This window comes from Atta colombica, unplaced genomic scaffold, assembly GCF_001594045.1.
Source record: "Atta colombica isolate Treedump-2 unplaced genomic scaffold, Acol1.0 scaffold239, whole genome shotgun sequence".
Lineage (NCBI taxonomy): Eukaryota > Metazoa > Arthropoda > Insecta > Hymenoptera > Formicidae > Atta > Atta colombica.
Genome location: NW_017259337.1, coordinates 880906 through 905159, shown reverse-complemented (window position 1 = coordinate 905159; position 24254 = coordinate 880906). Strand labels below are relative to the sequence as shown.

The following is a 24254-nucleotide window of genomic DNA, read 5'->3' as shown; positions in this document are numbered from 1 at the left end:
CGTAAAGATAAGAAAGAATATTAACATTATAATAAAAGTTTTTTCAGAAAAAGAAAATAATATATACAATATATATATAAGAACTCGTAAGATACGATTGTAAGGCATAAAAGATGCGAGTGTACATATAGGAAAAAAGAGAATTTGTCGCTTCTATCATTTTTTGAATTCAGTTGTACCTTTCAATTTGTCAGTTTATGTACTTACAACCCTATCATACGAAACCGACTCACCATTCGTCGCAGAAACGTGCTTTGGCGACCGAAATCGGAATCGTCAGGAGTAAACTTCCTCCTGGACAAGCACTATAACTCACGCTGACAAATACGCCATCGGAATTCGCACGCATCCGCAAACCCCTTCGAAATACCGAACACACGCATCCGCAAACTGTCAGTTACACGGAAAATATTTGCCCGTATTGTCTAAACAATATCGCGTACGATTGCGTACGGATCAAATAGAACCATCCTGGCGCCGGTTAAATTAGAAAAACAAAGGGGAAAGGTATTCATTGGATCCAGAGGCAAAGCGGAATGATTTGTTACGAAATGCAAACGAGATCATTAGTTAATGAACAAACGTCATTGTTGCAAGGTTAAAGTAACGCCGGTTAAAAGTAACAAAAATTATTCGCATTGTCCGTCCATTCGCGAGTTTGCTCCTTCCGAATCTGTTATCTCGGACGTTACGCTATTTTCGCCGATCTTCCCGGCTGTAATTAACTGTCAGACGAAGTTATATCGTAAGATAACCGATTACAATGTAGATGTTGGATATTCTACAGATAAGAACTATCCTGCCCGCTGAAGAAATCCCGACCATTAGAGCGCAGAGAATGCTCTCCTATTATCGGACTTCTTTCCTCGATCTACCTTCGCCGCTTCGCATAACGATGCCGCTTATCGCGACGTAGCGCGTCCGCACGTAGTTTTACGGTTTGGAACGAGCGGAAAAGAGAGAAACGTGAGAGAAATCGAAAAAAAGAAGGCAATGGAACGAGCGAAAATGACTTACCGCCGAAGAGTGCAGTAGGATCGAGCAACGGATTGGCCTGGTCCGCCTGAAGTTTCTCGGAGGTGGAGGTGGCGCCCGGAGTCGCCGCCGCCGCTTCAGCTCCGCCACCTCCGCCGCCTCCACCGCCCCCGCCTGATGCGGAGTTCTCCTTCTCCATGCCAGTCCCCTGAAACATCGCACATCCACCCATGGTTTCGTTAGACAAGTTCGCTCTCACGCGCGAATCCCGCGATGCCGCATCGCCAAGGACTCCGCGCTTGGCTGTTCTTTATCTCGAAAAACCCTCCGACGAGGGGGAGGAGAGGCAGAACAGGTTTCGCGCCGCGCACGATATTTACGACGAACTTGCAGTTTGCAGCGCGGTCACAGTGCGTAGAGATTTCGGTACATGGAATTTTTCACGGCGTGAAGCTCCGGCGACATAGCAGATTATTGTTCGAGAAGAAAAATGACGAAAGTGCGTTTTATCAATCGACATAACGGAATAGGATTTAAAAAAATTTGTTTATTCAATAAATATGCATGATTTCCGAGGTGCAATAAAAATGTCTTTGTCAGAGACATTTTTCACTTTCTTATTAACGCATTATAAAACGTATTATAACAATATCGTAACGCTTCATAAAAAATCGTTATTAAATTAATTTAAATAAATGTATGTATGTATTAAGTACACATTGAGGAGTATTAGCTACATCAATAAAATAAAATACTCAATTTAGTGCTCGATTATTTTTCTATTAAATTTTAATTCTACATCGTATAATAACTTATAATCGTAACCCATATGTCATTATTTAAAAAAGAATCAAATTTTTCCTAAATGACAATTGTATTGGCAAATCATCGAAGGATCGATCATTAGAAGGATTCTACTATCTCATTTTTCTATACAATTTTTTGTGTGTACAATAGCTAATGCAGAACCGCCTCGGATCGGAGATATTCGAAATTCCTCCGCGTAATTGCGGCAATTAAGCAGATCATCGTGGAAAACATTTGCGCTCGTCGTGAAATATTTCTCGATGAAAGTAAAAAAAAAGGTCGCATTTATACATTGCACTCCGAGTACGAGTACTCACACTCGCACACGCACACGAATACGTAGCTCGCACGTATTTGCATTCGACGACTGTTTACCAGTCGAAGAAAGGCTTCCTCCAGCGGCGCTTTAAATAAAGGTCGTTCTCCCCTCCATCTTTTCCCCTCCAGCGCTTCAATCAGCTGACTGGCGCACTCCCCTCCCTCCGCCGCCCAGCTGTTGTATAAATATACATCGTTACAACGTTGAGTTAGGTTAGGCTGATGCTAGGCTAGACGATGCACTGGCGACGACGGCGGCGGCGGCGTTATTATCATACAGTCAGCATACAGTTATCATACGAGTCCACGAGATAGTGAATCAGATTAATGTCGTCGTTACGTTAATTAATCTTTGAATGAAGCGATTTTTCATCTTTCATATCTTTTTCGGTCTTCGGAAATCATTTCAAGCTTCAACTATTCGTGGCGTTTCGCTGATATTTGTATATTGAATGCTCATGTCAAGCACACGCTTACGTACGAAATTATCTTTTTCTGCTTCTCTCTTTCTTTTTCTATCTTCAAATCTTTAAAAAGCATCATTTCAGAAAGCGCGAGTGCATCGTTCAGTGATAAACGGATTCTCAGTTCGAATGGAATGTTGAAACGGCTTTTACTACCGTTATTAACTCGTTAATTCTTAAATATATATATATATATAGTTGTGCACGCCGCGAGCGAGCCGCCTCAATGCATTTTCTGTCGCTATTCATGAAAGCGGAATGCGCTTTCAAACGCAAAAGAATCCGCGCTCGACGAATTCATTCTAATTCTATTAAAAAGGGAATTTCCATACTGGAGAAAATGTATACAAACATATTAACAAAACACAAACAAAGAATGTTTACGTTCACACGAAATTCACAGAAGAGCCTGTGTTCGTTAAAATTTACACGTGCGACACGTAATCGATTATTTCCCAGCGGAATGTATTATTCATTGTAACGATAGAGAAGAATTCTAATGCATACCTATTTCCTTTCTACACATTATCATGTTAGAATCGGAATAAACTCGATAAGGAAAATTCAGCGTGGTCTGGTATACACAATAGCCTTCATTCGACTACGAGTCGTCACGCGATCGTTATCGGCGACGTATTGATTCAAGTTGGCTCCTTGTTCTTATCAGGTTCGTATACGGAGACGTTCTTGTTGGAGAGCCTCGCAAAGCATTCAGGATTTCTAGAGTCGCGTGGTGATCGATCCGTTGAATGTAACGGCGAAAGTAACGTATAAATAATTCTGCGTCTTTATCCTCGTTAATCTAATGGATGAAGATGAATAAAGAAAGCACTTAAGTATTGAATGATAGTAGTGCTAAGGCAGAAGAGAGAAAGAAAGATAATCCGATTTAAATATTTCAAAGACATTTCTAATGTGTGCGTTTACATTTTCCATGTGTTTCTTTTTTCAGTGGCTTCCTTTTACTTTTATAAGTCGTCCTTTAAGAGGATCAAAATGCCTTTTCTATATTTAACCTAGACATTTATGATAAGTGGATGCTTATACAGATTAAAAAAAAAGGATTACACTATAATTAATATATACAGTCTAAAATCATGTTCTTTCTCATCTATCAACGATCTCTTTAATACATCATCTTTAAAATATATTATATAAAGTATAATTTATTTTTTTATTAAAAATTTGATTTTTTTATATAACGAAATAAATCTATTTATATATACAAACATACAAGATACATTATATAAACTTTAAATTTTTAATAATTATTTATTAAACAAAATATTATTATACAAAATACTATTCATAATATTATTAAAAATAACAAAATGTGCTCTCTACGTTTACAAATATCAATAGTAGTTGCTCATGATATTCATTCATAATAACTTCGAAAAAATTTAATTTAATAATATACCAAACCATTGTAAGTATACGCCAAATTTTGTAACGCGCAATTATCGAAATAATATTTCGATATCCATGGAATTTGCATCACAAGTAGTTGATAAAGAAACTCTTACAATGGCTTTTATTGCGCTCTCAGATTCGTGAATGGTGATGTCGTGCGAAACCTCTCATTTGTAATTGACAAAAGAAGCCGCGTAGAAGCTCTTTGCCGCCGGAAATTATCCTCCGAATAACTGACAGAAAAGCATCCTTTCAATATCTCCGACTACTATTGCCACTCCTTTGCTTGTTGATAAACTAAAAGTGAAAAATCGCAGACTAATTAACGAAACTTTCGAGTTTCGTATTACAATTCTTCAATATCAAAATTTCAATAATTTTACTTCTGTAAAACTTGTACATTATTTTCCAATATTTTACGATATATTATTTGCATTGTTGAACATTACACTTTTATCACATCTAAAAGGGTCAATTTCTTTCATCACGGAAAATACAATAGATCAATATTTTTCCTGGCTTTCGTTTTAAAATTAGATATAAAATTTAACAATGTGACAGAAATGTGATTTCTTGTTTATTGATCAATATTTCAAATTCTAAAAACAAAAATGTCACGATAGATGATTATTGACGTAATATCAATCCTCTAATATGATAAAATTTTCCTATTATCTCATTTCCAATTAAAGTTGCTTTCGTTTTAATAATAAAATCACAATTTATCGCGTAATAATTCCATTTTTAAATACAATAACATATTAATTTAAAAATTGAAAATTCGAGATATGATTACAACTTCAGCGTTGTTGTAGTTTATTATATCCGGACGACATCAAAACTTTTTAATAGCGAAAGGAAAGAGAGAGTGATATACAATTGAATCAAATACTTTAGTTTCCACGAATTTTCCTTTCCACGTAACTTCGATGATTTTCATAATTTTTAAACTCGCGTAACATGCGCACGATGGTGAAATATATTAAAATCTAGCCGAAATTATCACCTATATCGAACGAACGTATAATTAGACGCATCTTCCGGGCGAGCCAAATAACACGGTACCAAGCCTGCAATTATTGCTGCAGCAACGGCTTAACCAAGTCTTTTCAGAAGAGTTTCTTTTCTATGTACGTACATCACGCACAACTTGCATATAGGGATAACTAAGCATATTTTTTATTCCTTCGGTATCACACGAGTACATATTCAACTTTTATCAATATTATTCAATGTAATCGAGAGAATTTATCATCATAAAGAAAAATTTTTCTTTATGACAATAAGTAAAATAAATCCGTTATAAATATTAGAATAAAAATGTGCAGAGTATTTTCCACTTGTAAATTTCTTTTTAATAATGTTTTCCTATTAGATATCGATCCTCAATTTATAAAAAGAAAACTCTAAACTTTGTTAATGTCATCTAATAATTATCGGAATCAAATTATCATGATCTAAAATAATAACGTGTAACAAAAATAAAGAGTCAATGCGCGGATAATATCGAGGTAAAGATATCTATTCGAGATTCGACATCGTCGTCCGTACGGTGTTCGGAATATCCGGGCGAGCCCGCGACGCCACCCGGTTTTCAGCTATAGCGGGCATACTTCGAGATGCTCGTAAATTGGTGAGGAAGAGAAGGGCGAGGAACGAGGGCGAAGGGAGGTGCGCGAGAAGAGAGGTGGATGCCTTAAGGCAAGGGAACGCGGGGGAGGCGAACGAACCGAGAGCAAAAGGAAGACATGGACGACCATCGATTTCTCGACCGGTATTACGCTCCTTTCCTTCGGCCGGGAAAAGCTCGGGTGCCAGGTTGGAACACGGTCGTTGTCGTGGTAGAGAAAAGAGCCCGGTGACGAGGAAGAAACGCGCCGTTTGTTCGCGAAATGCGACGCTTTTGCGCCGACAATGCGCGTTCGACTTCAACTTATTGCGTTTATTCTTGCGCTTCCTCCGCTTTCCTCCACACTTTGGATATCTCAACCTTATTATTAATCCATGAATATCTCGCATCGGTTTAAATTGAGATAGCGAATAAATCAGTTTATTCAGAAAGCACGTTACCTCAACATTTTTTTAATATTTCAGGAAAAAGAGCAGCAATGATATCATTAATCCTCGATTACAGCAATGGATCATTTAGAAGCGAAACTTTTAGACGGTTGTACAATACGTACAATTGGTACTGTGAAGTTTGGAATTGCAGGTAAAAAAAACTTTGAGCCTTCCTCTATCAATCGCCGTAAGGCAGAGGTTCATTTGCATTCAGTACTTCAAACAGAACGATTAAGTGTAGTTTTCATAGCTGTAGTTGAAGGTTAATAAAAAGTTCTATCTAACTGCTAATGCAGCTTAATGATATATTCGCATGTGTTCATTCTTATTAATAATGTGATGCAGGATATGGTATCTGTGTGTCTATTGTTTTCCTATTTCGCTACATCAGAGAGATAGAAAAATGCGTGAGATTATGCGATAACCGTGCTCTTCGAAGTAAAGCTAGGTTTGATTACTATATATACCGGCAATCTCTCTCTCTCTCTCTCTCTCTCTCTCTCTCTCTCTCTCTCTCTCTCTCATAGTTGACTGCAGCTTAATAAACTTTGGCTTAATATTTTTACGTAAACTCATTTCTGTATTCACGACAACGCCGGAGGGGAGATATATAATTACGAGCGTTGCATCGATGTCACTGTGCCGCATCAGATAATACTTCCATATACGTTAATTATACCCGATTCCATTCCCCTGTGCTCGAAAGAAAAACATACAGCTACACGTGGACCTTGCAACATGAATGTTTCATCCTGAAGCGAGCGTATCATCGTTATGTCGTAACAGTAATTAGCGAATTTAAATAGAACGCCAATTTGCAACAAGTCCATCGCTATCCCGTAAATTGTTAATTGCCGTAATGAAACCAGATGTACGTGAATATAATAATATTTGACGAACCAGAATGTTCGCTTCGAAAAGCTCACCAGGGAGATAAACGTGAAACAATAAAGTGAAACGCATAAAACCATGATACATAAAATTGCAAGTTGATGTATATAAAACGTAATAGCGCGATTCTAATAGCTCGGTAGGATGTGGATAACATTGTAATTAATACAACATTGAGAAGATCGATGCGAACCGTGAAAACAGTGAAATTTCAAATTTGACGAAGACACATTTAAAACAGACACATCGAAACAGCTCGATAAATTAATAAACAGATTCGGTAAAACGCAACGTCTGGACAACGTGGCGATCAATTTGCGAGACAGAGCACGCAAGCTTTTAGCCTCGTCACGAAGAATGGCTCTCGTCCGCTCGCTCGTCTCGCTCGTCTCGCTCGCCGAGCTTAGTTTCTCATTCAGTGAATCCTTACATGGAACACGTCGCTGAGAACGGCGGACATTACGCGCGTTCTCTGTCCTCTCCCCGACCGTTCATGCCGCAGCAGATGGCACTCCTATCTGCGTCAATTACAGGCGGACTCTTCTCTCGTCGGGGCGTTTCGAGGGAAGAGATACGTGGCGCAACGAGGACCTCGGATCTTGATGGTTTCGCAGAGAGCGAACCGACATTACGGGCGGCCACGTTGGTGTGCGGGCGGCAGGGATCGCGGGATAGGAGTGAGTAGAGATGAGAGAGAGAGAGAGAGAGAGAGAGAGAGAGAGAGAGAGAGAGATCGTCGCAAGAGATGGTGGAGGTGGAGGAGCAGCACAGCAATCAATACAGAGCCAGCAGAGCAAAACCATCCCTCGACTACTCTGTGTGTCGCTCTCTCGCTCTCAATCTCTCTCTCTCTCTCTCTCTCTCTCTCTCTCTCTCTCTCGAACGGCCGCCGATATTTCTCTCCCTTTCTCTATTGGGCACCACCGGAATAGTTTCTCTCTCCTGCCTTCGGTCTATCTCTCTCGAATCGGAGCGCAAATACAACGGTTGCACGAACGCGCTACAGCGCCGTTAACGGGGACTTCCCCACGCGTTCGCCAAATACACACGCAGATGCACATGCACATCCGTGCACCAATACGAGAGCGCGCGTACGCAACGAGGCGACCGGGCGTCATGCTAGCGTACATACGTCGCATCGGCTGCAATTATAGCGGCGATACTCGTAATGCGTAGCATGAGAAACAAGAAACGTGGTGTACGAGAGAGTGAGTGGGTGGATGGGTGGGTGGGTGAGTGAGCGAGCAAGCGAGCGAGATTGCACGAACACGAGAAGGTGTTCCTCCCGACCAAGCGCGCATACTTTTTCCGCGAACTCGGCTATGCCGTGGGGAAAACGCAGAGATACGCGGAAGCTGTAATAAGCGAATTATGTGGGAGTATTCGCGACGGCGATCGATACGAAGAAATGCGCCGGGCCGAGCGTCTGTAATCCCTTTCGAGAATGCCGCGACGCCCACGATGGAAATCGCCGCCGCCCTCATTCGCGGTGAATCGAATTCAAATCGATTGCGGAATGAAGTCATATTAACGCTCAAACAGCACTTTATTCAGCGAATAAATGCGGACCCGGATCGGACTGTAGCAGAGGTAGACTGTAGAGAGGTAGGCGAGCTGGAGAAACTCAACGAAATGCTCGAGATATCACAAGATGATTATTAAACATTTTTATTCAATAATAAAATCCATTGAAATACAATGATTGAGAAATTAATGTTTAATAAAACATAATGACCTTACATATCGTGATGATAATCCGTATGTTATGAAAAAATAATATCTTACAACTTTTAATTTGATTTATAAACTTAAAAAAGAATATAAAGAGTACTTCATAGAATGGAGTTTGCATTCTCTCTCTCTCTCTCTTCTCTCTCATTCTTTTTTCTGTTATGACACGTGTTTGATGCATTTTATACAGTGTTCTATAGTCATATAGGAAGTTCAAAGAAGCACTATTTTATGAAACATTTAAAAAAAGTTTAATATGACACATAGTGCGTGTGCGCACACACACACACACACACACACACACACACACACACACACACACACACACAAAGTTCCTACATAGCGCTTGCGATGTAAAAATAGAAAATCCGATAGTGAAATATTAATGCAACCCGTATTCTTGACGCATCTACTGTTCGATCGTTACATAGAGAAAAAGATCAATGATAGGACACATCGAAACGTTCGTGTGCGTACGCTTATGAAAATTACCGCTGGCTATTCGACTTTCTACTGCCTCACGGTGGAAGAAGACGCGATTAATGAGACACGATTAATGAGACACGAGAGCGCCACGATTAATATAATCGTAATTGTCGAACGTAAATTACAGGATGGAGGAAGCGAGAGCGGCGAGGCAATAAAACCCGGCGATATTAAATTCGCAATTTGGGAGACATTACATATGCACAGTACGTGCGTACTGGCATCGCTTAACGATCATTTCGCGGCACTCTCGTTATAACGCACGGCACTCGTTCGCCATGTACGTGCGCACATACACAAGTACGAGGTATTCGTGTACTCACGATTAATTACGAAGCCTCAACTCATAGTAGAAGCCGGCTCCGCGAGACTCCATCGCACCTGAAACATAGAAATACATTGCATCGTTAATAACAACGTCGAACACTCTAGGTAAGTATGTTCTTATATCAACTGGCCAAACGAGGATTATTAAGATGCGAACATGTGTAATCACCAGTGAATATCTCATCGCTGCGCGTTTTCTCGTGAATTGTGGATGGACGATCGCTTCGTTATTGCGCATCCAGGCATGAACGATCCGATCGACAATGGTAAAACAAACTTTCCGCTTTTAGAGCGAGTTACTCCAGTTTTCTCAAATTCACATGTAATCCATGTTTGTGAATTGACTTTATCGAAGTGCAGGAGCCGCAATAATTTCAAAAGAAAACTTTGCAAACTTTGTGTATGTTATAAAACTAGCAATTATTATAAATGGAAAAAAGAGCTCTCTCTTTGGATTACAATATATAATAATGCGATTAACGGATAATGCTAGTAACTAAATTAATGCTCATAGTTGATATATAGATTTATATAGATATATAGAGATTTAGTAGTTGAGAAGATACATTTTGTCAGTTCTAGAAATCTTCGTCTGATGTTTATGAATGAAAAGGCGATACTCAAATCATCATTCAGAGGATTAATTAAAAATACTGCTAATCTATCGAGAAGGAGATAATTTCTTAGAAATGACAAATGTATTGAAATCTGTCTATGTAAAGATCACATATTTAAAAATAATCTTTAATTATCACTATAAAGATCGTTTCTTCTTTTTATTTACAGATAATGAAATAGATAATGACAGTTGATAGTAATGAAATATAAATGATAACACTCCTCTCTCGATGCCTTCGTAACGACAGTCATAATTCAGAATAGTACGAAATTGAGACTAATTCCGAATCATTCATCATCATTACACATATCGTAACAGTTAACTAGCCGAAAGGTTCGTTGGGGGAGATAAGTGGTCTGAATCTGGTATTCGTAATTCGACTACGCGCGTGCGCTAGTCGATGCACGAAAATGCATCGTGCATATAAACCGTGGAATCACATCCGCGTATCGGTATTCGCATCCGTCTCTCCTTCGTTCTCTCTCCTATTCGCTTCGCTATTTCTCTCGCTCTCTCGACTTTTCCCTATCGGCGCAGCAAAGTGATACCACAAACAAGTAAATAGACTGCCGGCTGGAATTGACCAAAGTAATATTTGCCATCGATCGCGTTTGCCGCGGGAAAGGAAACACATGAATGTAGCAAAGCGTTTACATTGGCGTACGCTAATGCATGAATGCCGAGTCAATGTTAGCGTTGCCTGCCTCGCCGTTGCGAAGTCGCTATTCGGTCGCGCATCCATTCTGCGTTTCGACAGAAATTATAATCGATACGATGGATATCGCAAATGTGTGTATCTAATCGAGACAATATATGGCGGCATTCTCATAGGAGATACAGGAGATACAGCTGTGTCCCTTTAAACACTTAGCATTTCCAGATTTTTATGAACCACTTGCGAAACTTACATGCAATATCTCGTCGTCCGCATGTATTATTTCTGCGGTTTCAAAGTAATATAGTTTTTTTTTTTAATAAAACAATCGTCACTATAAATAACGCATTAATGGCACATACATAGATTATTAGCGTTCATTGAGTTCTAATTTTGTATGATTTCAATCTTGTCGAACCTAATTTTTTTACACGTGCAAATGATATCACATAACATATATATGATGAACCCTTAAACGCCACACTGGGAAATATCTTTGGGTTAGGTTAACATATCTAATTCAATTGCTTATAAAAAAAACAAATTTTTCGAAACAATACCAAGTAAATGTATGTATTTTTATGAATAAAATAGTTATAAAGAATAGAAAAAGTTGGTGTTACCGATAAGATGTTTAAAAGTTAATAATAACATTTTTTTTAACAATTGTGAAAAGATAAAACGAATATAGTAATATTGTACGCTCTCGTATTTTTAAGGAAGTTTCTTTTAAAAAAATGCGCATGCATTAACATTGATATCGCTCAACAAGTCCACCGGAGAAAATAGGTCTTCGTGAAGTACGGAGTCCACTAACCGCGTTCTGGATACAATCCAAATGTGTGTTGCCCCATAAACCAAATTACCACTCACAATAAGACCTGGAGACGGCAAGACAATGTAACATCCTTGCGTAACATAATTATATGAGCAGGATGGTGTTCTCTACAAACTCGAACAAGAAATACCTCGGAATCTCGCAAACTTCACATTCCCGGCTACATTAACTTTCTGCCAAAGTTCTTTCCTCTGTGTTGCTTGTCGATGTACATAAAATATGCGGAAAATAGTGAAAAAATATTTGAAAAAATATATTTGACTTTAAAGCAGTAGAATTATAAAAATACACTACATATTTATACAATAAAATCTAAAACCCATATCACAAACTATTAATAATTTAAAGAATTATGACGTTGTATTTTGTCACATAATCCGAATACGTACTTATGTTTAAGTTTATATGTATTTATCTTTAAGGCTTACAGTTTAAATATCTATTGCAGAATTAACCTAAGACCTGTTCTACAATAAAATTGTAAACGATGAGCCATGAAAAATTAACCAATCATAATCTATTATGCTTCTCACTTAACTGTGATTGGTCACTTTCTTACGGCTTGCGATTCTATTGTAGAATAGGCATAAATAAGATTACGTAAATGTTTACTTATAAATAAATATCGTCTCTACGACTGTACTATATCTTTCCCTCGTGATCGCAGAAAAAGAATCGTTGAGAAAAACCACGTCATTAGCGGCAAGAGTTTGCCACTATCTTATATCATTTGCGCGCTTCAACTTTCTCAACACGTTCACGAATAATCAATAATCTGTTGTGCAATTAATTACGTGCACTCTGACACGAGCTTTAGTTTTTTCATTACGGAAGGTGATTTGCCCTCGGTGACGCGAATTAAAGAGTCCGGGACTCAATGGCTTGCTCGACCTCGACCGATTTTATCAGTCCGGATATTAATTCATTAATTAACAAGGAAGACTCTTATCTGTTAGCGTTGATAACAGCCAAAAAGTCTCGACCTAGCACAGTCGAACGGGGAGAGGCGTCTCTCGCGTACAAACGTGATGGAAAAGCCACACCGCGATGTTTCAGCGATATCAGGCGCTTCAATTGTATCCATAATTCATGAATAACGTGACGTCCGTCATCCAAACGTCAATCGCGCGTGCACACACACACACACACACACACACACACACAAACACACACACACACACACACACACACACACACAGATGACATACATAACATACGCGCACTCGCGCGCGCGGATATTGAAATTAGCAGCATCGCAATAACAATAACTTTTATTGGCAATACCGCGACGCAAAGCGTCAGCATATTAATCTTTTACCGCTCACTTTTGTGCCTCGTAAAACGGAATTATAAAGTATGAATTGTAAATTATACCGATTTCATTATCGCGTTGTTGCGGTCGTAGATCCGACAACACAATTTACTTCATTTTATCTCAAACGGAAAGAGACGTGACGCGATAAGACATGACCGACTGTATCAATAAAAAAAAAAAAAAAAAAGATATTACACAATTTTCTATCACATTGCTATATAATTAAGAACACGCCTTTACGCGCTTCGTCGATGCTCGTCAAAGCGGAACACGATTACATGACCCATACGTTATTTGTGAGTGTATAAGTGTGGAATAATAATTATCTTCAGCAATCGATTATTTCAAACGGTGCATTTTGTTAAATTATAGATCGGTACGCAACGATGAACGGGAACATGAAATAGCCATTTTGCCGCTGTTAACTGTTGATACAGACAGTAGAATACCATCAACCACAACCATTGATTATCGTAGTCATCATGATACATCTTGCCCACATCTTGCCCACAGTTCATTTATTCATGTATAACCAATTGTTATGCCCAAAATGAAGAACCACGAATCTATTCTTGAATATACATACTGAAATGCAATCATTATAACTTCGATAGATTAATGCAGAAACACGTATTTCGAACTTCTGTATTTCTAATAATTACGCTAAAGGGAATAACGCAAATTGCAATATGTAATATGTGGCTTAAGGCTGTAAATAATTCAATAAATATAACCAAACATCCATTATAAATTCTTTTTTTCAAGTCATTTTTCAACCATTCCCAAGTCTGTTCCAGGTCCGTGAGTTTTCAAGAATCTTATACGCTAATTACGATATATGATTGACGTTAATTTCTACATTGATCTAATCTACCTTAACGACGACTGACGAAAAAAAATCTCGGAAAGAGACAGTGCTCGATAGAGTTCAATGATCCCTTGAGAAAGTGCTTGTAAATTGCGCGAGTTGTAACGAGTCAGCGGGACTGACTGAGTCATCGATATAACTTTACGTACGCACTACTACAGTTTCATTCACAAGTACTATGTTTTTACGCGCTGACGCACACATATGCAGTTGCTATGTAAATATCTACATAAATGTGAATATAGAATATGTTAGACAACACACTTTATCTTTATCGCTGGTGATGCGCAAGACTTTCTTCAATCGTTTTGTAAATTTTGTGAATGTAAATAAAAAGTAATAATAGTGCAAAATTCAAAGCAAGTTGAAAGACATTTTTGAGTATATTTCTTTTAATAAAATATATTGTTACATTAATTCTAAAAACAATCGGCGGAATATTTCTAATCCAATTCTCTCCTCAATATTCATTTTAGTTTGTACTCGAGCTCACCAATTATCGTATTGAAGAAATAACAAATCCAAAGTCAAGATGTCTGCAGTTAACTTCATTTGATAAACACATTCCAATTGTTTGCGAATTATATCTTATCGCTTTATAAATATGTAATTTACACGCCAACAATCGCGGAGATTTACATACGCATTTTACTTATATTGAATTTATTCTTGATGGAGTCATAAATATTATTAAATTAATTTATTATAATTTATTGAACAATCCTACAGATTGTCCAATGTTTTATTTACAATATATCGCAAAATCACAACTTTATTAATCTAGTCTTTATACTTTATTAACTTATTGAGTTTCTTTTTTATTCGTTTCCTTGCACCTTCGATGGAACAATATACCGAGTATTCATACTTCGCTACTTCAATCATTTTTTTTTTTTTTTACTAAAGACATTCATTGATGTATCCCTTTATCCACGAGCGCGCGACCAAATTTAATTTCGCCCCTGTTCAAAGGTTTCTGTCGCGCGGTTAATCAACGTAGCAAACAGTTCGCGATACGTATTGCACGACGTGCGCGTACATTGCCATTACCGGCGTGCACATAAACGAGCGCGACGCACACGCGAGCTCTCGTGAGCATGGGGTGAAGAAAATACGTAAACCTCTATTTTATATACTACGTGTGCGTATGTGTGTGTGTGTGTGTGTGTGTGTATTTTTGAGCGTGTGCGTGTGCATGTACGTGCGTGCGTGCGTGCGTGCGTGTGTGAACGCACGCGCCGCGCTCGTATTATTCACTCGAGAGTATGTACGTACGGATACATCGATCTATGTACACGTATATATAGGTCCGACATATACGTATGTTTAGATACGAGCTTCCCCATGTACACCGATATCTGGGTCAGTGTCTTCCCTGAGAGTGGCAATTTCGATCCGCGATTTGACATGCGAGCGTGATTTCTTTAGCACCGCGTGTAACATCATATTTTCGTCATCGGAAGATTTCGATGCATTTTCGAAAAACCTTTTGGCACGACAATCCACAACAACCCACTTCGCCGCCACGCCAAAATTTTCAATGATGGATTTCGATGAGAGTTTAGTCGATTTTTTTATTTAATAGAAATTTTAAGGTAGCAATAGTTTCCGTTTTTTCAAGAAAAAAAGTGTAGGTGCGAGAGGCTTTCGGTATCCCAATGAACGGGTATAATTCTTAGAAACTTAAAAGATTATTTTTGGAAATGTGTAAATAAAATCATAAATCAAGAGTGCGTTAAATTCTTCGTGTCTTTAGTAACATTTAAAAAATTGTTATTAAAACTGTTATAAATTAAAATTGTTATTCATATATTAATATCGATGCGGTACATTAATATTCGGTGGTTGTCATTAATAGTTCTTTCAAAATGAATCTAGTGGCTTTTTATAAATTAAGTTTAAATATGATAATATAACGCGATGCATTGTTCGAATTAAAATCCGCTTATAAAATCCGCGATTCAAATTACATGTGTCTTGTCAACATTGCAAAATAAATATTGATGTAAGTAAAGAAATGGATAAATATGTTTCGTAAATAAAGTTTTAAAAATAAAAATGATGACTCGCGACAAATTGTCATATTGTACACATGTCCGACACTTTTTGAGCATATAAACATTGAATTATTATTGAATCAATTAATAATTGGATAATTCATAATAACGATAAGAATTAATGCAGGAAAGGATATCGTTGTTCGGTATGATTTTTCGATCGGAGTGAGAATATCAAATTGCCTGATATCAATTACGAGATCCTGTTAATTGCACCTGAAAGTTCCCGCGCAATACTACACTCACAATACATTTCCACGAAATATTCTGTTCCTTTAATTATTTAACGACAATGCGCTCCGCTTTTCCCTTTGTCGCATTGGCTGTCATTACCGATGTAGTTAAACAGTCATGTTAATGCGCGCAATTTTATTCCACACGAAACATCTCTAATGCAATGTCCAACGGTGACCACGTATCTTTTTTCTCGATGCATTAATGTAATAATGGATCATCAGTATTTTCGAGATTTCGTTAAAAAGCTTTTCGTTGTTGGCTAGAGAGAATTATGCAAAAAGTATTACGAGGATCTTTTCCGTGTTGTATAATATTCTATTCCAAATGCTATTCGTGTTAGCGGAAATGTTATAGTAGACGGTCTCGTCATCTCGCTACCGTTACGCTTTATTTCATATTAATACTAAAAAGTGCGTATTATATATTTCTGTAATTACCGCAATATTTAATTTGAATAATAAAATAAGTAATAAGCAATATAACAAAAATGTGAAAGACAATAAAATCTCGAAAAGTATATAATAAAAATAGTAAATGTAAATTAATGTAAATTTCGGAAGAAACAAAATAAGTTATCAAGAACATACATCTTTTTCCGTTTATCAAATATACCTATTACCATAATACTATGTTTAACCGCGAACTTTATTCACTTTTTGCTCGAGTATGTGATTTCTTTTTTATTATCCGTCTCTGTAAAATTTATAACTGTGACTCGCTGTCTTTTTTTTCTTGCCAGGCGCTCTGCATATGAAATCGCAGCGCTGCTTGAAAATGCAGTTCGCGCGGTAGCGATCGCGCAGAATAATATATGCGCCGCGTATATGATGTATATCGAAGAACGGGAGACTTAAGTACTCTTGATAATTAATGTATGAATTAATTTCGCGAGCAACACCTTCGATACGTCATGCAGTCGCGACGAATCGACTGGAGAACAGTTGACATTTGCAATCGCGCAATGGTTACGATTGAGTAATGTGGGTGAAGGCTAATGGCCGACCTCAAAGTTTTAATCGACAATTTTCGCGAAGCATCGCGACGCAACGCGTTTATACCTGTCGCAATATATAATCGATATACAAGCATTTTCCTCGAGCAAGTTCGTTCCATTGAAACGAAGATTAACTTGCTCATAATAAAAAATAATGGCCTCTAAAAATCATTGCATTGATTTACTCGTAACATTTTTTTTCCATTTCCACAAGAAAAGATGTGCACATAGATGCCAATACGCTTGACAGACAGAAAAAGCAATTAATATCACTCAGCAATAAATATAATTAGTGATATTAAACGCACCGTTTTACATCCCATAAATTATGTGAATTAAATTAAAATGCTACTTTACGATTCTTGATCGTCCTACTGTCAAATTATGCGAATTGTTTTTACAAAGTGTTTCCTCTTTGACCCTTTTAAAAGTAACTACTCTGAGATACAACAGCGTTGTTTCTGAAGAATCATCGTACTTGATTAGAGACCGTAACGTTTTATAGTTTAAAATCATTTGTCAGGTGTAATGAGAGAGGCAGGTTTGAGAAGGAAAATTATGCGTCTCTCTCGATCTTTCGTGCCTCGCGAGGTTTCGCACCTGCACGCACGTTCCAGTTCTCAGAGTCGCACGGCCTAGATTTTGCTAACTAGTTATGATTCGCTTCTATGGTAATCCTCGCTCGCTGTAAGTTCTCGCATTCGACTCGCGACTCATCGATAGTAACAATCATACTGTCGATGAGAAAATACCGATTTTTTTTCGAGGTATCGAAAGAGGCGGGAAGATTAAAAAGTCAACTAGCAAACAAAAGACCAACGAGAGTTAGTCGTAGATAGAAATAACAAAAAGTGTCAATATCAATACGATTGAAATTCGCTTTTTATCAAATTTTTATACCTATAGCTGAATATTTGTTTACCTTCTGACATTGGGGATTGTAAAAAGATATTTTGAACTTTCTGCTTGCAAGAAAAAAAAATATATATATATATATAAATTCCATTAATTTAAATTATTATTTAATTACATTAAATCTTTTCAGTAAATGTTTATATATCTTATAATCCAAGAATATCTATAATTGTTGTAACTCTTGTAAAATCAATTTAATCTCGTCGATCTCATAACCAAACACCAACTTGGTCTTACAAATACATTGATTCGCGCGTCTCGATACTTTGTTACGGAATATTTCGCAAAGAAGCATTAGTAGGTAACATTGCACTGGGGTAATAACAGCATGGCAAGTTGCAGTTGGCCATTTGGTTAGAAACCGGAAACCAAACTCCCCCGCCGCGGTGAGACGAAACGAAATTGGCGGAAGTTACGCAGCGAAAACGCCTCGCAGTGCCGTCGCCCATAAATCAGCCTCCCCGGCTGCCCTTTCGCTCTCCTCATCTTCCTACTCCCGTCATCCTCTCGACCTTTCTCTTCCTCGCTCTTATCTTCTTTTATATTATTCTCTCTTTCATTCTCCACAGAATCGTGGAGACGTATCCACTTGTTCGACGGAACGATCGATCATCGGCTCGAACTAGAGTTGATGTGAGCGCAAACCCGATAGACAGACATCGTTCGGAATCGCAATTCTTGATATACGTGGAATTCTTAGTATTCATAAACCAATACTAATGATTATTCAGCGAATGCAAATATCTGTTTGTATTTGCATTGCGAACGAAGAAACAGCCGTACTATCAACGTTAATAATTATGCTGGTACTCCATCGAGACGAAAGGAATATGAAGAGTAATAACGATATTACTTACTTTAATATATCGCGATAAGAAAGATAAGAAAAAAATATGCTCTAAAAACTACTCTACTAAAAAATAAATAATATGTAGTAATGAGAAAAATTTATGGTTAAAAATGAACTAGAAGATTCTGATCATATTAATATATCAGAATTCTGATTATTTTAACTAAAATTGTAACAGATGGACAAACTAGAAAATTCTAATTTGTCTATTTTCAATCAGAATTCCAATGCGGTCAGACTCTTTTCAGCGCAGGTGTACGATTTATATATGTGTGTGTGTGTGTGTGTGTGTGTGTGTGTGTGTGTGTGTGTGTGTGTGTGTATGTGTGTGTGTGTAAAAATATCATATATAGATAAATAGAGAAAAATGAGAAATAATGATTTGTTAAAAAAAGGAACGATCGCTTAGGGATTAACATATAACTTCGTCGCCTTCACGCTATGAACCGAAATCGATAGTTCAAAATACTTGATTACATGATTGAACGAATTTCAGTGAGAATCCGCCATTTCAATCTTGAGAATGCCTAGTCATGAAAATCGAATTCGAGAGGTTAAAGAATTTTGTGGATGTTCGCGCTCGATTGTATACCACCAGGTAACCGATTGCGTCATCACGTCTGAAATATGTTCGACCGATTACGTGGAGTAGCATGGAATTCTTTCCTCATGAAGCGGAAAAGACAAAGGGAATCGCTCTCGCGCGGTCTGATCTCCATAACTCAAGGAACATGTATTCAAGGCCTCTCCCTATAATAGGCCTATAAAGATCAACGAGTTCCTGTAAGATGATTCGTTATCTCCTTCACCGATGAATTTTCTTTTCTTAAAAAAAAAAATAAAAAAAAAACTGCGATGTACATATATCACGAATAAAACTTTTCATCGAACTATAAAGCCACGACAAGGAATGTTTCACAATGTACAGTCTCTATTCTGAGGTACAGTCGCACGTTTCACGAGCCTTCGGAAACTTTCGCCGACCAACTAATTAAGGCGAAGAGGAATTCGGTTTATTGCAATTTTGCTTCTGTTCGCGAATTTAATGACGTCGCAGTCTCGTCTATGACAAAAAGAGTAAAACACATGCTTCAGCACTTCTCCATGCAGCAATATAGCAGACACGTGTTTTTATTAAAATTTATACTTTTATCCTTTTGGCAGAAATAATAATTACTGCAAGAAAAAAACAATGCAAATGTAAAGAGTTACACTTTTAACGAAATTTTAATTTTTCTTAAACGTAGAATGGGATAAGGTAAAGTATATTTAAATACTCTTGTATGCAATTTACTCTTAGCTGTATTGTGCTCTAATATCGCAAAAAACACGAAAGAATTGGCGAACGCCATTACATTGATTTTTATCAAAAGTTCTTTCCTTGTACCGATTAATACCACAGCGGGATACTATTATTGTTCCCGATTGCACTCGACTACGAGAGAGGAAAATGTCGATTGTAGTCGCGTACATGTTAAAGTCACGCATTGTGTGGAAAGTTTGGGTGTGAGTTCGACCAACTTCTCGATATTACATGTAACAGACGTAACTACTTCGCAAACAATGTTTAAGCACCAGACGGCTAACGTACAGGATCTACATGAAGCGGAGAGTGTCATACAACTGCTCATAAAGTACAAAAAAGGGTCCATTTATAAATGTTTATGTAAAACTGTATATTTTATAAAAATCGTGTTTTTTTTTCTACACGAGGTCATTAATTTTTTTGATACTTTTTTATATTCTTTCTGCAACCTTTCAGCCTTCTTTCGCACTTTCTTAACAAAGCAAAATTTGAAAGAGCCTAATCTAAAAATTAAGATAAATTAATAATTTTTTTAATTATCTCTATTATTATATTCGATCATTAATTAATAGTTGTAAAAGCTGAGTTTTTTTGAGGTTAAGGTTAAAATTTTAATCATTGAAGCATTATAAAAGCAATCATATATAAAAAATTTAATCAATTTGACAGAAGCCGGTTTCTTCATGAAAAGTGTGTGCGAAGTTCTTTGCAAACACTACAGTTAAAGAGAAAAAAAATCGATTATTGTCTTGATTCTTGGTTATATTATACTTTTCTATTTTTAAAAGAAGATATTGAGAACTTGAATCAAAACTTCTACGATTCACGCGGGATTTCGGTCACAGGAATCAAGTTGTCGTGCATATGTGATGTCGAATGTGTCAAATACGTGGCTCGCATTAACGCGAGACACCTGCTTTAGGAAATTATATTTTTTCTTCCTTGAAAGCGTGAACGAAAAAATTAAAGTTATATTTGCATTGTTAAAGACATTTGGCGAGAACGTGCGGATGGAGCTCAATAATTATTGTGCAATTACACTATAATACGTGTAGGCGTGCATATTAGTGCACGCGAACGATCCGAGCTCTGTTCATCACTGTCTCGGTTACTCGTTTTCCCTAACGTCAGGGCGACCGCTTCGTTTAATCAAGGAATGTGTTAACTGATAAGTGCAGATGAGAGCGGGAGCTATGCACATGAGCGCGTGCGCGTCAATATTGTTTCCACGAGCGATGACGCAGCGCGTCGCGTCGTCACTCAAGTAAAGACAGTAAAAATTGCGGGGACTCAGAACTGAACAAGTTCAATTTCAAAAATTGATATACATTGATTGTGACATTAGTATATTATCTTTGTGAAATCGAAAGATTACGGAGGAGTTGAGAGACTGGAACAAAATATCGAAATTTTTCACCTTGATACTTTTGTATCTTTGCTTAACATGAGAAGATAAGAGAATCGAAACTGAAATTTTTCGCATGAGACATGTGTTTTCCGATTTATCACTATGTAAAAGAATAATAATTTTTTATTTTCTCCACGTTGCTGATTAAATTTAATCCTTAAATGCCATGGAAACAACGCACTTGGATGTAGCATACTCGATCTAATTGACTTATTATTTTTATAAAAATAAACATATATATAATTTTTTTCAATTAAACTGTTATTAAGAGAAACATAATGATATTAAGAAAATATATGTATCTTTATTAATAAAACAAACTATAAACAATGAAAAAAGCATTGGAAAGAAAAACTAAGTATATCGTACTGAAAAAGCATTTAAAGATTAAAATAGTAATTTATAATTAGATATTTATAATAAAGTAATTAAATAAATTTATTATATTAATATAATTTATGACTTTTATTTATATAATAAAATTATTTAATTACTATACTCAGATAACAAAAATTTTGGAAAATGCAAACTATTTATGAGGAAGCACGTAAGATATATTTTCTTAGAATTCCATGTGATCTACGCATGCGGAGTTTAGAAACACGCAAGCGTGAGCGATTAGTTCTACGTTGTAATTGATAATATATTGATGTCGATGCTAGTAGTATCATTAACTTTGCGTCATCTTGCACTCTCGCATTATGCTACGACGTCTGCACAGCTGACGTCTCTTTGATTTTACCATTCATCCGATAATGAATAATCGCTTAATGACTGATACGTGAATAAAACAATCGATCCTTCATTATCATCTTTATCTTTGTACTCATCAAACGCGACTTTTCAGAAATATTCCCGGAAATATATGCGACATACTCGACGCGCGCATGAAAAATAACAGCCAACACGCTCGTTTCCTTCTTCTCGAGCGTATCTGTCGCGACCACCGCCTCTGGAACGACCCGTATAATCGGTCCACCTTTATCGCAGGGCGACGGTGGGCGTTGATATATTGCCAGCGTTTATTTTACTTTTTCGTGCGCTTAGCGTGCTGCAACAATGTGCGCGCGATGAAATTGCACCGTCGTCGGTCCGCGTTACGGTGGCTCGCGAGAGCGGATTGCTCTCCGCAAAGCGCGATTTTTCATGCGCACGTGGTACATACGATGTGGGTCTCGCGTTACGCACACACAGTCGAAGGGGTTATGCATTGCTCGTGTAAGTATATATACATACATATATATATATATATATATATATATATGTATGTATGTATGTATGTATGTATGTATGTATGTATGTATGTATGTATGTATGTATGTATGTACGTACGTACGTATGTATGTATGTATGTATGTACGTACGTACGTACGTACGTATGTATGTATGTATGTATGTACGTATGTATGTATGTATGTATGTATGAATGCACGCGAGCGCATATCGGTGCCATAATTTCACATCATGCCTCTGCCTACATCATACCTGCTACGGAGAGCACTCCTGCAGCTGTCGGCTTTGCATGCTGCCTGCCTCTCAGCCGGCGGAGATCACGTTTCAATGGTCTCGATGCTTTCAATGGTTTTTAACGGCGCGAGCGAGCGAACGCGCGCACGCATCGTCGGCTTTTCAATCCTTTACAAATTATCGCGGAATTGCGAAAACCAACGGTCCACCGAACACTCGAGAGAGATTCAGCAAGCTATAATGCGATCCTACGGCTCCAATCCGTTGGATCCATTGCCTGTATGATAGCATGGAGAACTTTCACGATTTCCATGTAAAACGATAAAGCGTTGCGTTATTCCAAAGTATATGTACGCGCGCGCGCATTCATACGTGTGTGTGTGTGTGTGTGTGTGTGTGTCAAGTGTCGCGTGTCACGTAATATATATTTATAATACGTTATATTCCGTCAGAATTTGATTTAATTTGGCATCGTTATAAACGAGTTCTCGATATGAAATAGCACGGTGAGAAAAATTTTCCCCGAGATCTTTTCAATTATACGATTAACATAGACGCGAATTTTAACAACGTTATTATATATAATTAATGTGATATTATCGTAGTGAAATTATACTAAACGAATTCCTATAATAAAATCATCTCTGTTCATCTTTCGATATGATATATCGAGCTTTTATACAACTCACTTAATAAGTTTCTTTTTAATTCTCTACTAGAACTTTCTTTCTCACTTTCATCAAATATCAAATATATATCTATTTCACTTTAAGTCCTAATTCAATTACAGAAAACAGATCAACTGCGAATTTAAAAACATTGCCTTCAATTTATTTTTTCGCGCAGCAGTTAAGAAGATCCGGTCTATCACGATCTATTGTCGAATACGCGCACACCACGAACTTGCATCAAGCCAGTCATCGCTTCGTAACCGCTTCCTTCCGACTGCGTTCCATGCCGGACGGCGAACGCCACGACGCGACGCGCTGCGAACGCGACGCGCGGCTCGTCGATCTACCGGCGGGAATAATTTCCGGCGTGGCGATAACGCGACCGTTTTCGGCTCGGCTCAGCTCGGCTCTCGGTAACATCGGCCCGAGAGAGGAGCGCGGGCAACCGACATTTTCGAAACAAAAGTTGTTCAGCGAGACCGGGTTGGCCTTCGTCGAGTCAGGTAGCAGCTGGAAGGACCCACAGCGTGGTTATACACGCAGCCATATTACACGCGGAGGGATATATAGGCACGTATGTG

General features: G+C 37.6%; 1 protein-coding gene across 16 annotated transcripts in view; it reads right to left on the bottom strand.

The window, feature by feature from the left end:
- The window catches only part of LOC108688812 (bromodomain adjacent to zinc finger domain protein 2B-like), a 159275-nt gene that overhangs the window by 41214 nt on the left and 93807 nt on the right, over nucleotides 1-24254 (bottom strand). For 14 of the 16 annotated variants that reach the window (XM_018195248.1, XM_018195254.1, XM_018195250.1 and 11 more), the window contains exon 1: nucleotides 1018-1974. In XM_018195248.1, the coding sequence (XP_018050737.1) occupies nucleotides 1018-1207 (190 nt within the window). In that variant the 5' untranslated portion in view covers nucleotides 1208-1974. Of the gene's footprint in view, nucleotides 1-1017; nucleotides 1975-9469; nucleotides 9528-24254 lie in introns of those variants that run through there. The other 2 variants (XM_018195252.1, XM_018195256.1) reach the window with 2 other exon arrangements.